This window comes from Paroedura picta, chromosome 4 (genome assembly GCF_049243985.1).
Source record: "Paroedura picta isolate Pp20150507F chromosome 4, Ppicta_v3.0, whole genome shotgun sequence".
NCBI lineage: Eukaryota > Metazoa > Chordata > Lepidosauria > Squamata > Gekkonidae > Paroedura > Paroedura picta.
In genome coordinates, this window is record NC_135372.1 from 123,093,924 (window position 1) to 123,108,805 (window position 14,882).

General features: G+C 43.7%; 2 protein-coding genes across 3 annotated transcripts in view; both read left to right on the forward strand.

Annotated features, from left to right (window-relative positions):
- MATN4 (matrilin 4) overlaps positions 1–3,026 on the forward strand; it is a 45,239-nt gene extending 42,213 nt beyond the window's left edge. For both annotated transcript variants that reach the window (XM_077335472.1, XM_077335473.1), the window contains exons 10-11: positions 118–220; positions 2,131–3,026. In XM_077335472.1, the coding sequence (XP_077191587.1) occupies positions 118–220; positions 2,131–2,191 (164 nt within the window). In that variant the 3' untranslated portion in view covers positions 2,192–3,026. The remainder of the gene's footprint in view (positions 1–117; positions 221–2,130) is intronic.
- Positions 3,027–10,036: 7,010 nt separating this feature from the next.
- LOC143836683 (waprin-Enh1-like) lies at positions 10,037–13,939 on the forward strand. Its single transcript, XM_077336229.1, has 3 exons — positions 10,037–10,124; positions 13,050–13,187; positions 13,671–13,939. The coding sequence occupies exons 1-3, from the start codon at positions 10,037–10,039 to the stop codon at positions 13,880–13,882; spliced, it is 438 nt and encodes a 145-aa protein (XP_077192344.1). The 3' UTR covers positions 13,883–13,939.
- The last annotated feature ends 943 nt before the right edge of the window (positions 13,940–14,882 follow it).

A 14,882-nucleotide genomic window follows, 5' to 3' on the forward strand; every position in this document is an offset into this window, starting at 1 on the left:
CCCCCCACCAAATATCTTTTGAAGTCTCCCCCCAAGGAGCCAAGGAGCCTCTAATGCGGTTGGGAATCAGTGGTGGATCATTGCTAACATTTCTAATGGGTTTTTGTGATTTTTCAGAGGAAGGCAAAGGAGAAACTGAATTCCGTAACCCATGTGAATGTGAGGCCCTTGTGCAGTTCCAGTCAAGCACTCTTGCAATCTTGGAAGACCTGACTGAAAAACATATCCTTTTTGATGTGACGTGTATAAAGCAAGGGGATACAGGAGTCAGGCTCAACAGAAATGTTGCTGTGCTTTGCTTGTATTTGGGGGCTTTTATTTGGAGAAGCCTGGGATAATAGGGTATTACGGGGGACATATTTTCCACAGTGGGTTGGACATACAAAAGTCAGACACGTGGGGAACTGTTCAGAATCAGACAATGGAAGCGTGCAAAATTTGTGCTGAGTTGCATCCAAACAGAGAAAGCATCCTTCCCTACTAGATGAGTCTGCAACATTTCCAGATGGGGTCCAGCCACACTGTAGTATGGGAGTAGTGTTATAACTGGTCCCTGAACAGCTTGTCCTGTTAGGATTCAGTCCCTCCCTCAAATGAAGAAGTTGGCTGTGACTATCTTCAGTTACCTGCCCCCCAGTAAACCCCTTCACCTTAAGGAATGGGGATTTTATTAAACCAGAAGTTTACAGAACACAAGTCCCCCTTCATTCAATGAAAGAACCCTGACCTCTTATAACTCCTCTCTTTGCCACAAAGAAGAAAAAGAAGAAGAAGAGTTGGTTCTTATATGCCGCTTTTCCCTACCCGAAGGAGGCTCAAAGCAGCTTACAGTTGCCTTCCCTGTACTCTCTCCACAACAGACACCCTGTGGGGTGGGTGACGCTGAGAGAGCCCTGATATCACTGCTCGGTCAGAACAGCTTTATCAGTGCTGTGGCGAGCCCAAGGTCACCCAGCTAGTTGCACGTGGGGGAGCGCAGAATCGAACCTGGCATGCCAGATTAGAAGTCCACACTCCTCACCACTACACCAAACTGGCTCTCCAGTTTGTGAGTCTCTCAGAATGTGAGTCTTTCAGGATCAAATTGATGGTCCATCAAGCCCAGCACTGTATTTCACACACCACAAGATCCCAAAAGACTTTTTGTTGCTCCCCAGAACTGGTATTAGTTGAATTTCTGTGTTGTAACATGGATGCTCTCTTCAGTCAAAAGAGCTAGTAGCCATTGACAGAAATTTCCTCCATTAGTTTTAATTTCCTTCCAAAGCTAACTAAATGAATGTCCATCGCCACACTCTCTGTCAATGAATTCCACCAATTAGAAGTGCTGCCTTTTCATCTCTCTGGAATCAGTTTCTTTGGGTGCCTGCTGCTTCTATGACAAAAGAGGGGAAAGTTCTCTCCCTCTGCTTTCTCCACTTCATAATTCCAGAAGGTTAATTGTGGCAGCAGTAAGGCAGGAATGAAATCTACCAATCGGTCCCAAAACGAAGTTTGAGTCCAGTAGCAACTTTAAGACCAACAATATTTTATTCAAGATAGAAGCTTTCATGTGCATGCCCACTCCTTCAGATACAGTGAAAGTGGTCCCAAAGGAAGCACCATAAAAGGACCAAGGTTCTACAGATAGTAAAAAAGTCCTTGCAGTTGGTATATTTTATTCTGGCGTAGCCTTTAAATGCCCTTTATGTGGGATAAAAAATTGCACCATAAAAGGATCAACATTCCACAGCGAGCTGAAGGGCCCTACGGTCAAAGGGGGAAATGGTGATCATTTACTGCTTGTGAATCATCCAAGCATCTCTTTTCCCGTACTCCATTGCGTTTGCCTTGAAGAAGAAAAAGAGTTGGTTCCAAAAGCAGCTTACAATCGCCTTTCCTTGCTTTCTCCATAACAGACACACTGTGAGGTAGGTGGGGCTGAGAGAGCCCTGAGAGAACTGAGACTGGCCCAAGGTCACCCAGCTGGCTGAATATGGAAGAGTGGGGAATAAAACCTGGCTCCACAGATTAGAGGCTGCCACTCTTAACCACTACACCAACCTGGCTCTCTGTACGGCTGTGGCCTGCAGTTCCCTTTTTATGTGCAGTAAATGTTTGTTTGATCATATTGATTTCCTTAATGCAACTACTCTCTCAGATGACTACCAGACTTGAGCAGCTGGAAAACCAGATTGCTGGCAAAAAGTAATCACAACAAGCAGCCTCCCGGGAGCCGGAGTTCAGACGCATCCTCTAGCTCACTGTTGACATTCCTAGATCTGTTGTAAATGGTTGTTCTTATATCACAAGATCCTGAGGGGATGGAGGGGAAACCTCTCCTTTCCTGGGCTGAAAAACAGAGCAACGCTTCCTGATGGGAATAATATTTTCATTTGCCCCAGATGGGCAGTAGGGCTGAGCAATGGGTGCAGACCGAACTAGCGGACATGTTAGGGAATCGTCATGAAGTGGGGCCTACTACATCCTCAAGAGCTACTGGGATTGGGTGACATTAATGGAAGCTGCCCCCAGGCTTTACGACAAACCCAGGAACACCAAAGCACAAAATGCCTTGCTAGAAAAGCACGTCCCTCGCTATTATGGTCTGTTTGGGCCCGGAAGTTTCTCGTGTTATTAAGCAGAAGAGCATTTCTTCTGTCACTGTGAATGGCAGTGCCTGCAGCAAGTTTAACGACAGATTTTTGCTTCAGATGCACACAAATTCAGTATCTGATTTTTAAATAAAAATATAATTTTTAAAAATATCTAGAATATAAGATGCTCCCCACCTCCTGACAAAACCTGCCAAATTTCTGATTGGAACTATTCTCCCCACAACTGGCCTAATACTTTGACAGTATTGATGGAGAATTTGTCGTTTAGTCTGTTATTTTTATCAAATAGTTTAAAAAGAAAAATTCTATCTATGCGTGTTTGTATATATCTTTCTTTCTGAAAGCAGGGCAGTCATATTTTTCAAACAAGCGCCTTTTTTATTGTATGTAAATTTTTATCTCAAATAAACTTGCTGAAGATTTCTAAAATGTTTTTCTTTCCAGTGGGGCCTTGAAAAATGATGCTGATTTCCTTTTTATTCATCGTCTGTCGTTCTCACCATGACTCAAAGGCGGATCACATGGTGTAAACCAAAACAATTAGCAGGATGGGACATCCAGGGGTTCCCAACCTTTCAAGGCTGTGGGCACATTTGGAATTCTGACACAGGCTGGCAGAGACAATTAGAAAATGGCTGCTGCAGGAGAAGGATCCAGACACAAAATGGCTGCCACATGAGGTGGAGCCACAGACCGAGAAACTCCAGTGCTAGGGAGAAGAGGAGTAATTTAAACAATACATTGGGAGAGCAGAGTGAGAGAATAAACCCAGCACTGTGGTGGCAGCTGCCGATGAAATCTGCCCTCCTAGTCAGATCTCTAGTGGTCAATTAAAAGCCCTGGTGGTCAAGAGCTTCACTTGCCTCAACCCACTTTCTAAAACATTTGGTAGGCATCAGGAAAAAGGTTGGTGGGTGTCATGGTATGGACGGGCATAGGGGACCATTACAGAATACGGAAACAAAGCATGAGCATTGAAACATGACATAACAGATGCAGAAATTACATAGTAGAAACATAATTAAGCAACAGACAGTACGTCCTGTTCACAGTACTATAGCTGTGAACTATAGCCCTATCCCTATGCGAAAGAACCATTTCTGAACCATTTCACTACAAGATGGCCATTTTACCTGCTTAGAAATCCACAGCTGCATCATGATGTGTTTTTCAGAACCATCTTACCCCCATTTGTATCTGGTGTTCTTCAGAGGCCTTGCTGTGAGTATTTCTATTCCACCCATTCCATTTGCCCTCTGGTGGGAGATGAAGAGAGACAGAACATTCTCATTAGGGCTGCCTAGACCGTTCTAGATCAAATCACACCGGAACTCTCCCTGGAAGCTAAAGAAGAAGAAGAAAAAGAAGAGCTGGTTTTTATACCCAACTTTTCACTACCTGAAGGAGTGTCAAAGTAGCTTACAATCGCCTTCCCGTCCTCTCCCCACAACAGACACCCTGTGAGGTAGGTGGGGCTGAGAGAGGACTGCTCTGTGAGAACAGCTCTAACAGAACTGTGATTAGTCCAAGGTCACCCAGCTGGCTGTATGTGGAGGAGCAGGGAATCACACCTGGATCTCCAGACTAGAAGCTGCTGTTCTTAACCACTACTACCAAGCTGGTTAAACTGAGGCTATTGTACTTTGGGCACATTGTGAGAAGACAAGAGTCCCTGGAAAAGACAACAATGTTAGGAACAGTTGAAGGCAGCAGGAAACGAGGAAGCCCCAGCATATGGATAGACTCAATCAAGGAAGCCAGGTGCCTTGGTGTACAAAGCAAGGCTGTTAATGATAGGACACTTTGGAGGACATTGACTCAGGGTCACCATAAGTCAAAAGTGATTTGATGGCACAGCACACATGCACAGGCAAACACAGGCTGTGAGCTTCCTCTGGATGGAGATTCATTGTCTTTTTGAGGCCCTGGGCATCTGGTGACATGCGTACAGATTTTTTTAAGTTGGAAATGACTAGAGTTTGTTCCTTGTGGTTTTCTTATTGTTTTATCAAGCTTTTATCTGAGGTGGGCAGTGGGAGGGATAGTCTCTAGTGTAACCGTTGCATCAACTGCTCTCTTAGTTTTTGGGCTGTTCCCGCAGTGACTAAAAACTTCATGGCAGCAACCATGAAGCTCCGCAGAATTTTGTTACTTTCACAGTAATATTTCCTGATTCAGGTGCAGCCCTGACTATACTCCCTGTTTGCCGTGTGTTTTGTGAATCCTGAGAAAACGTGAATCCACAGCAGGGGTAGTCAAACTGCGGCCCTCCAGATGTCCATGGACTACAATTCCCAGGAGCCCTTGCCAGCATTCGCTGGCAAATGCTGGCAAGGGCTCCTGGGAATTGTAGTCCATGGACATCTGGAGGGCCGCAGTTTGACTACCCCTGATCCACAGTGTCCTAAAGTGGGACTCAAGTGTCACGTTGGCTTCCTCCACTGTTTTGCACCTCAAAAGGATTTGAGAGCCAACCAATGCTGTCTCTCTTTCTGCCCTCCTCCACTCCCAAGTGTATTTTTAAAAATTGGAACAGGATTATGTTACAACATAGTTCCAAAGTAGCACAAGTGCAACACATACACCACCTCCCCATCTCCCTCTCCAGCAAAGTATCAATTTCATGAAGAGGAATCGAGCCATGGTCAGTTTCAGGCAGGGAGGCTATGAACATTGTTAATTTTATCCAGCTGCCTCTCCCGGCCCTGCATGCACCTGCCCCCAACAAACCTGGCAAGGGGCACTCTGGCACAATCGCCTCCAGTCAGCACCTGACCACTGGCAGGAGAAGTTGATGGAGCTGCCTGGGAGGCGGGGTGGGGGGGGGAAGGGAGTTCCCTGCCTTGGAGAGGCCATGACAGGACTTTTGGGGGCAGGGAGGAGTCCTGGTGGGAGGGCTGACACAGGGAGGAGGAAGGGAGTGCCTGCCAGTGTTATACATTATATAATTATATAAGCTCTCTCTCAGTCCAGCCCTCCTTATGCGCTTTTAAATATGCCTTGTTCAATTCTGACCACTCGTGTTACTGAAACAGAAGAACTGCATGGAAATAATGACAATAATGGCATTAAAGAAAAGCAATGATAAAACTGTAGTGGAAGACTGGTAGTAACAAAGGAAACAAGAATGGAATCTATGATCTAGGCAACCCTGGTAAAAAAACTTCTATCTCTTATGACATCCCACCAAGGGTCACTTATTTACTCAATGAGTAATTAAACAGTGCAATTCTCTGCCAGTGAAAGTAGTGATGGCCACGAACACAGATTCATGAAAGAGAAGTGCATCAAAGCTGTGGAAACTAAAACAACGGCCATAGTCTGAGACAGTAAAGCAGAGTTTATTCTAATGTGTCGTAGGACACATGTTGTGCAGTAGAAAAATAAAATATGCAGTAGAAGAAGAAGAAGAGTTGGTTCTCATATGCTACTTTTACCTACCAAAGGAGGCTCAATGCGGCTTACAGTCACCTTCCCATTCCTCTCCCCACAACAGACACCCTGTGGGGTGGGTGAGGCTGAGAGAGCCCTGATATCACTGCCCGGTCAGAACAGTTTTATCAGTGCCGCGGCAAGCCCAAGGTCACCCAGCTGGTTGCATGTGGAGGAGCGCAGAATCGAACCCAGCATGCCAGATTAGAAGTCCACACTCCTAACCACTACACCAAACTGGGACTACACCAAACAGTAGGAAATCGATTTTTGTGTAGCTGGCAATTTGGGTTTCAAAAAGGAACATGGTTATTTTTTTTTTAAAGATGGACGAGAAACAAGATGAAGAAATGGAATATTAAGATGATTACTGTTACTTCAGTCCTCATAACCATATATTAATAGTATATCATTGGGACCAATTACCTGAGGCTTGTCAAATGTACTAATTAATTCATATTGAACTTTGAAAACGAAACATGTGTAAATGCAACAGCTTCATAGCAATACGAACACAATAAAGAAAATCCCACCATTGTGCTATATCAAAATCTCCTGTTTCAAAATAGAAAAAAGAACTTTAGAACAGCTTTCCCAATGAAGTGATACTATTTTCAAACCAGCTGATAAGGGAGACCCCGTTGTAGTGTAAAATAGAGAAGATTCTGTCAGAGAAGTCTATAGACTACTGAATAATGCAAAAAGAGTGCTGAAAATTCAAAAAAGAAAATTAAAATGGAAATTGTTCAACTCTTAGAGGAGAGCCTGGTTGAAAACTACACTGATGAACCCATGTGCAATTTTCTCCTATAAACAAAGGTAAGGGTGCCTCAGTTTTACTTATTGCCCCAAATACATAAAGGTGCTCTCAGTCCCATAGTCTTTGGCTGTGGATCAATTCTGGAACTACAACATTTTCCCATGATGATCTTAAAAAAAAAACTACTTGTTCCCAATATTATTTAAGGGATACAATGGATTTTACACAAACAGTATACAATTATATATTGAGGAGGTGTTATTTGCATGTTGTTTCCCATTACACCAACATCTCATAGGATGAGTTGTTTTGCATAAGATGTTTAATAGGAAAGAGCAGAATTCATATCCACCTTCATCTTTTTGGTGCTTGATGGCTGAATTATGCCATAGGAAACACTTTGTTCAATTACAGAATAGCTTTTTTGGGGTCAAGTTTCTTACACTGCCATGGGCTGCAAGTTTAAATGGAGAAATTAGAAAACAACTTTTTTGTTCAGCAAAATAACTTCTATATGAAATACATTACTCTTTATAAAAGATATGTGGATGATATCTTTATTATCTGGGAGGGTACTGAAGAAATACTAATCTGCTTTGATCAATACATTAACAATGTCTGAAAGACAATTAAATTTGATGTGGCTTATAATAGGTCTAAGAGCCTCTTGTGGCGCAGAGTGGTAAGGCAGCCGTCTGACAGCTTTGCCCATGAGGCTGGGAGTTCAATCCCAGCAGCCGGCTCAAGGTTGACTCAGCCTTCCATCCTTCCGGGGTCGGTAAAATGAGTACCCAGCTTGCTGGGGGGTAAACAGTAATGACTGGGGAAGGCACTGGCAAACCACCCCATCTTGAGTCTGCCAAGAAAACGCTAGAGGGCGTCACCCCAAGGGTCAGACATGACTCGGTGCTTGCACAGGGGATACCTTTACCTTTTATAATAGGTCTAGATTACATTTTTTAGATGTGGAAGACAAAAAGGTTGGTTCCACAATACAAACGCATGTCTACAGGAAACCTACAGATGCCAATTCCTATTGAGCAGGGAATAGTTTCCATCCTTACGTAAAAAAGAATTTGCTCTGTTCCCAATTGTAGTTTGGATTCCGATTTCCATAGATAAACCCAGGAATTGATCAGTCAATTGGCCAATAAGCGTTATTAATCTATAATTTTTGAAAAAGCCCTCTATAAGGCCAAAAGCACTCTATGATCATCTTTGTTAATAACCATAGTCTGAAAACAAACAACAGAGAGAAGAAACTCTGGAGGGAGGGATGGCACATACAGAGCTTTTACTGAGTCAAGCAGGATCTCCGAAGTGTATTTGCAAAAGTTTTGAAGAAACAAACCATTAATTCCATGTTGATTCCTTAATCACATAACTTGGGTGTGCATGTAAATTGGCTGTACTATGTATGAATGAGATGGATATGACTTCCTCTTGTTTACCAAAAACAGTCCTGGAAATGATTATCTTCCATAATGCTCTAGATTCTGATGGAGCTGGAGTTTCCTGAAACAAAACAGAAGAGTTATACCTTGCTGCCTATAATGACACAGCAGGGATTTCCAAGCACAGTGAACCAGTTAGTCATAATGCAAAAATGTCTGTAATTAGTAGATTTAATTAGTAAATCACAGCAATTAGCAATACAGGCTGTTTTTCCATAAGGAGCAGTGCTAGAGCTCTCATGCCACCATTTCTGCCAAAAAAGCAACTGCCTTTTAAATTATTATGTATTTAATTTATATAATACCACGTTCTCAGACCAGCTCAGGGCACTGTACAACAATAGTCACAAATACAATTAACATAAATAACATTAAAACTTATCTCAATGCAAAACATTACAATTTTAACACATCTTACTGCAGTCAGTGCAGTGGGACCCCACTGGTTACTTCGCATCATTGTGAGAACTGTCCATTTACTTTCTGTTATTTAACCAGTCTTAATCCACTAGAGAACCCATCCTCTTATCCCAGGACTGCTAAGTTTACTCAGTAGTCTTTGGTGAGGAACTTTGTCAAAAGTCTTTTGAAAGCCTTGGTATATAGTGTCTACCTGCTCACTGTTGTCTACAAGCTTGCTCACTTTCTCAAAGAACTCCGAAAGGTTGGTGAGGCAGGATGTCCCTTTGCAGAAGCCATGCTGCATTTCCCTCAACAAGTTTTGTCCCTCTATTTTTTTATTATAGTTTCTAATAATTTGCCTGGGATAGACATTAGGCTAACTGGCCTTTAATTTCCTGGTTCCCCTCTGGATCTATTTTTACAAATTGGTGCCACATTTGCAATTCCGCAGTTTTCTGGTATAGTGACTGAATTTAGTGATGGATGAGTAGGTGGGAATGGGGAGAGCATTGAGCAGTGTAGGGATGAGGAATATGGGCCCTGGCCAGTTATTCCCACCCCCTTGTGAAAACAGCCAACATCTGCTTAAGAAATATGTCTAGCAAATTGTCATCCTCTTTCCAATCTTCCCAGTGAGCACAAAAAGGTCAGGCCTGTGATGGTGGATCAAAGCTCAGGCACTTAACTGAATGATGCATCTGTTATTGACCCATCTCAAATTTGTTTTAGACTTGCTTCTATGGTTAATATGGTTGTGCAGACAGAAGATCTAAAGCTGCAAATCCATAAAAGTAGCTGTTTTCTGTTGATTTTTTAAGTACGCTTTGATTCAGTTGGTCATATCCTTTCAACGGTTCTCCAACAGTTTTGGTCACTGGTAGGAAGAAATATTTGGAAAGGTGAAGTCAACAGGAAGGCACCATTTCATATGTTACAGCTGGTATAGATGCCACAACTTTAACCTGTAACTTCTGCCCGAGCAACAAGCTTACAAATATCTCCCTGCCTGTTTTGGTCTCTTCCTTGGGAGTGCTGCCGTCTCCGGTATTAGTTGCATATAGGAACACTTTTGACAAGATAAACCTCACCCTTAATGTTTTCTTCATGCATTAGAAGGCATTGACTTGCAATTAGATTGTGGCTCACCAAAGTTCTTTGAAGGAAGGGCGTCTGTTCTGCAGCATTACCTTGAACACCTACACACTGCCTGGATACAACAACACATGAAGTATGTGAACTCTGCTCAATGCAATTATTTAAAGTTTATGAAAATTATAATGATACTAGGTGTGAGGAAGGTGAGAAGCAGTATAATCAGTTTGACTCTGTCCACATAAATACCAGCTTTGTTCTGTTCTGGATACTCATCATACCTGATGCTCGAAGGCACCATGAAGACAAGGACTGCCTTGCTCCTTGGGAGTCTTTTAGCTCTTTGGATAGGATTACCCGCCACTGATTGTACTGGAATTGCATTTGGTAAGACACGAGGACAGCTCTTGGGCTGGAGATTGCATCCAGAGCACATGGGGCAGCAAACCCTGTGATTGCAGAACTTGATTACATGATATTAGGTCAGCAGGGAAGTTCTCCTTGCACACAGAAGCAGTTCTGAATTCTGCAGGAAGGACTAATGTAATAATTTGGTTTGTTCCGCACAGTGATTATTCTCTGTTATGCACTCATTGCTGCTATAAATGCAAAAGCTCTTGCAATGGCAATGGGGTGGCCTTGCACGGGTATTTTCAGTGTTTTTCTTGGTGTTCCTGCCAATACCTTCATGCACACCACAAAAAGGGGCGTTACAAAAATGGTAATAGCTACATGGACTCCATAGCAACGTAGCAACTACCAATTTTTTAAAATGCTTTAGAGGAGGAAATGGTGGATGAGAGTGAACAGCAAAATGGTGCTGATGTGGGTGAGGAAGATGGGAAATCCACATCTTCCTGTCTAGGTAGTAGGCAAACCAGCTTTGACTATGCTCCTCCTGGGAAAAAAATGGAGCAAGGTGGGTTTTGGAAGCATTGGAGCAAAGCAAGGAAAACCACAGATGAAGAAAATTGCAGGGTAACTCTGTGTGGATATTCTGGGGTGGAGAACCTTCTCTAGTTTGAGAGGCAGAGTAGAGCAAAAATACCTAGATGGGAGCGGCCTGGGCTGATTCTGCACTTACTTTGTTTATTCCCTTGTGGATCCTGCTGAATTCAGATCGATTTGAACTCAGATCTTTCTCTAGAACAGGGGTTGTTAACCCCCGGTCTGCGGCCCGGTATCGGGCCACCAGCAGCCGTGCCTTTCTCTCCCCCTCCCCGCAGCTAGAAGCTCGTCAGGCTGTGAGCGAAGCGGCCACTTCGCTCACGGCCCAGCTAGCTTCTTGCTGTGAGGGGGGGGGGAAGAGGCAGGCACGGCTGCTGGCACACCGGCGGACACAAACGCGCATGCGCGGAGCTGCCGTGCATGCACGTTAGCGCCCCTGCTGGCGCAAACGCTCATGCACAGCAACTCTGTACATGCACGTTTGCATGCAGCTGCCACGCGTGCACGGCGCCCGGGCCACCATCTCTCCCCCACCCCTGGAGGCCGTCCTCAGCTGCAAAAAGGTTGGGAGACCACTGCTCTAGTTCGTGCTAGGGGTCTCTCCAAACTATACAGTGAAAGCCATTCAGCTTTTGGTGAATTCTAAGGCCGTCTATGGCATGATAATGTCGCTTCTTATGTAGTTGGAACTGATGTTGTAGGCCTAGAAGATCACCATTTTGCACCCCTATTTATCCCCATTGTCCCACAGAGGGGAGCTCAGTTGCAGGCAAATGGCAAACCCCAGTGGTGGGAGTGATGGATAGACTGGAAGGGGGATTGTCATGCCTAATCCACAACCTGAGGCAAATGTTTCAGTTCACCTAATAGTAAGATGCTTCAGTGCTGTTGTTTATGAGTCATGTCTTAGTTAATCAGAAGCATTTTCTTAATATTTAAAATTGGACGAAGTCATTAGGAGAGTCTTAATAGCAACAGATGTCTATCAGTGGCTGTTTGCTCATCACCAATTTGAATAGCTATGGGAACATAGGAAGCACATGCAAGACAGTCAGGACTGTAAGGATCAGTGTGCACTTTAGTGGCTGTTAGCAGAATCCAAAAAATGCATGCTGTCATTTCAGAAGGTTAGTTGATTTTAATGATTAATTTAAAAATTATGAGTCAGTGAGTCCTGTTATTTCCAATGATTTCAATGGGAAATAAATTTCTAGTTTTAAGCTTTTCCCATCCAATTGGAATTAAATTCTTGTGGATATCATCCCCAGGGATCCTTCTTTCCCAATTCCAGGCAGGTAGGTAGAAATGTCCCCATTGTATAGCTGATTAAATTGAATTGCAGAGTGGGTGCATTAATTGATGTGTGGGAATGAATTTTCCATCCTCTTCTGGGATCCTCAAGTGTCCAGTGGGGAGGGTGTTGTTGTTGTTGTTGTTGTTGTTTACAGAAAACAAACCAACCCAAGTGGGTTTGCAATTGGAGGTAAACCTTTCCCTTGCCTTGATGAGCTCTTCTTCTGATACTGGGAGGGGGAGGGGCAACACAAGGACTTAACATGTGCCTGTTTGAGAGCATGCACAAGTGGCATCTTCACTTTTGTCCCCTGCAAGATTGCTGCGCTGCCTATAAGAGGCTGAACGAAGACTTATGGACTCTAGCCCCACCTCCACCACCCCGCTTTATAAACCAAACGAGGACTTTCAAACTGGACTCATGATTATACAGAACTGAGTGAGTCATACGCCACTCACTGAGAAAGAGCAGTGATTGCAGGAAATGTTCTGCAGCGTAATTGAACCAGGATGATCCTCCTTGGCAGGAAAACAGTTGTGGACAAACAACATCCCTGCCCATTACATTTCTGCACAGTAATTCTTCCCCCTTTGCTTATCCTCCTGCTGCTTGGGGAAATGAAACCAGATTTGACCAATTTGTTCTGTTACCAAACATCAGAAGTCATTTCATTCAAATTAATTTATAACCTGATGCTAAAAAACAGACGAGGTCAGGTTGAATTTTGATTAGACCGTTCTTGTTGCACCTCTCTAGTACTTTGCCATTGAAATGTGGCTTGTAGCCCAGGCAATATGGAGGTACTGCAGTCTGTATATCTTTGGGGGTAGAAAGTACCATCAGCTTGCAACTGAGACATTCAGAGGTCGTTTCCCATCGCCTGTGTAGCACCCATGGGCTTCCTAGTTGGTCTCCCTTCCAAATACCAACCAGGGCTGAGGAATGTAGCTCAGTTTCCAAGATCTGACAAGACTGTCCTCCTGTGGGCCATCCAGGTCAGGCATCTGTCCTTAGACATGCATGCTAATATTCGTTGTTGGACACTGGTTAACGCTCTTTTTCTACCTCAGTGATACCTCGTATTTGCCCCAGAAATCCATTCCGATGTACCGTACCAGGAATTGATCGTTGCAGCTCTAGCTATGACTGTCCAGGAAGCCAAATGTGCTGTTCATACAACTGTGGCAGGATCTGCCGACTCCCACAAGGTATCTCCTATTTCTTTTTCCAGGACACGACATGTCCCATCTTTCTACATGAAATTTCTTATTGTGTCCGTTGTGCAGAAACTGGGGACAATAATAGACAATCCTTTTAAAAACAGCAGTTGCTCAAGATTAGAGATATCTTCTTGGTTTGCAGGGGGCTTCAAAACTGGCTAAACTCTGCCTATGAAAAGGAACAAATAGTATTCAACAGAGTAAGACATGGAGGTGTCAGTCTATGACCAGTGCAGGGGTGGCTACACTGTGGCTCTCCAGATGTCCATGGACAACAATTCCTATGAGCATGCTGCGGGCAGGAGCTCATGGGAATTGTAGTCCACTGGCACTTGGAAAGTCAGTTTGGTTATCCCTGACCTAGTAAATTTCCAAATATGGATAATATGGCTGCACTTCACTATGTACCTAAAGCTGACATATACTTAAAGTTGCTGGTTGGATATTAACTCTAATCTTTCTCTACTCCAGTGAGACCTAGGCTGTGCCCCGTAATGCCATTTCTATGTTCATCAACAAGAATCCGTCACTGCTACACTGACTACGATTGTCCAAGGAACCAGATATGTTGTTCTTCCTTCAACTGTGGAAGAGTGTGCAGATTCCCACTCGGTATGACTAAAGTGTATTGCATGTTATCTCACATTTGGGTGTGCACAATTATCATGTGCATGACACAGTGAAGAAAGTTAGAAAATGTAGGAAATTGCCCTTGGAAAACAGAGAGGTTACCTTACGTATTGTAGGGGCATTTGTGTCCTTGGAAGGATAATTTATGAGTGAACCCTAGACCAATTGGACAAGACTTTCATTAAGTCAAGCTGTCAACCTTACTACCATCAATGACAGCTCTTGGGAAGGAGGGAATTGCAGAGTTTCCATGCTTTTACATGGTGGCTCTGGAGGGCCTAACCATATGTAACATTTTTGAGGGGTACATAAAGGTAGTTTGTAAGCGCCATGTCTGACTGGTCATAGCCATCAGTGTGGAAGTCCTCACTCATCCCAGTATAGAGGGAGGATGATTAAAGAACAACAACAACAAAACTACATTGGTGGGAAGACAAAAGCAGCCAGGGAGGGCAGTAGCAGAAGGGGGGGAAATCTGTCTGCTACATAACATACTTTGCCTTCCCATTTCAGATACAGTGACAAATATGGTTCTTGCAAATTACCTGAGATAACAACCATAGAAAAGGTGACATATGATTAGGCCTCAAGGTTTTCCAACAGAAAATCTGAAGAGGTACCTTTATGTTTAACCAATGTTTTCTTGCCTCTATAACTACCAAACCATCTTGTTTTTGTTTCCCTCGACCCCCAGCATAACCTTTTGAGGCACTGGCTGATGAAGAAATCCTCCTGGAGTGTCGGTGGATTCATCGTCCCTCCTCTGCTGCATGCTGTCCAATGGCATACACATACAGTTGTGTTTGTTGGCTTGTCTTAGCTGAGAAAAAGAAGAGACACAAAGGAGGGGGAAAGATCTGAATTTTCTTCAGGGCCATCCTAACTCACTGGACATTTCCTGAAAGGGCCACATCCTCTGCAGATAAATTAATTGCAAGCAGAATGAGAACATCATCTGAAGGAGTACAGTCCCTGAACATGTTGGTGAGGAGGAAGTCAGCCCCAGGCAAGCCCCCCTTCCTCTCTTACTTTGCTTAAAGTTGCTAGGTCCTC

Excerpts from the sequence above, each read along its gene's own strand:
- LOC143836683 (XM_077336229.1), top strand. The coding sequence starts at position 10,037 with ATGAAGACAAGGACTGCCTTGCTCCTTGGGAGTCTTTTAGCTCTTTGG. Across the intron at positions 10,125-13,049 it reads TTGTACTGGAATTGCATTTG|TGATACCTCGTATTTGCCCC; the intron begins GTAAGACACGAG and ends TTTCTACCTCAG. Across the intron at positions 13,188-13,670 it reads GATCTGCCGACTCCCACAAG|TGAGACCTAGGCTGTGCCCC; the intron begins GTATCTCCTATT and ends TCTCTACTCCAG.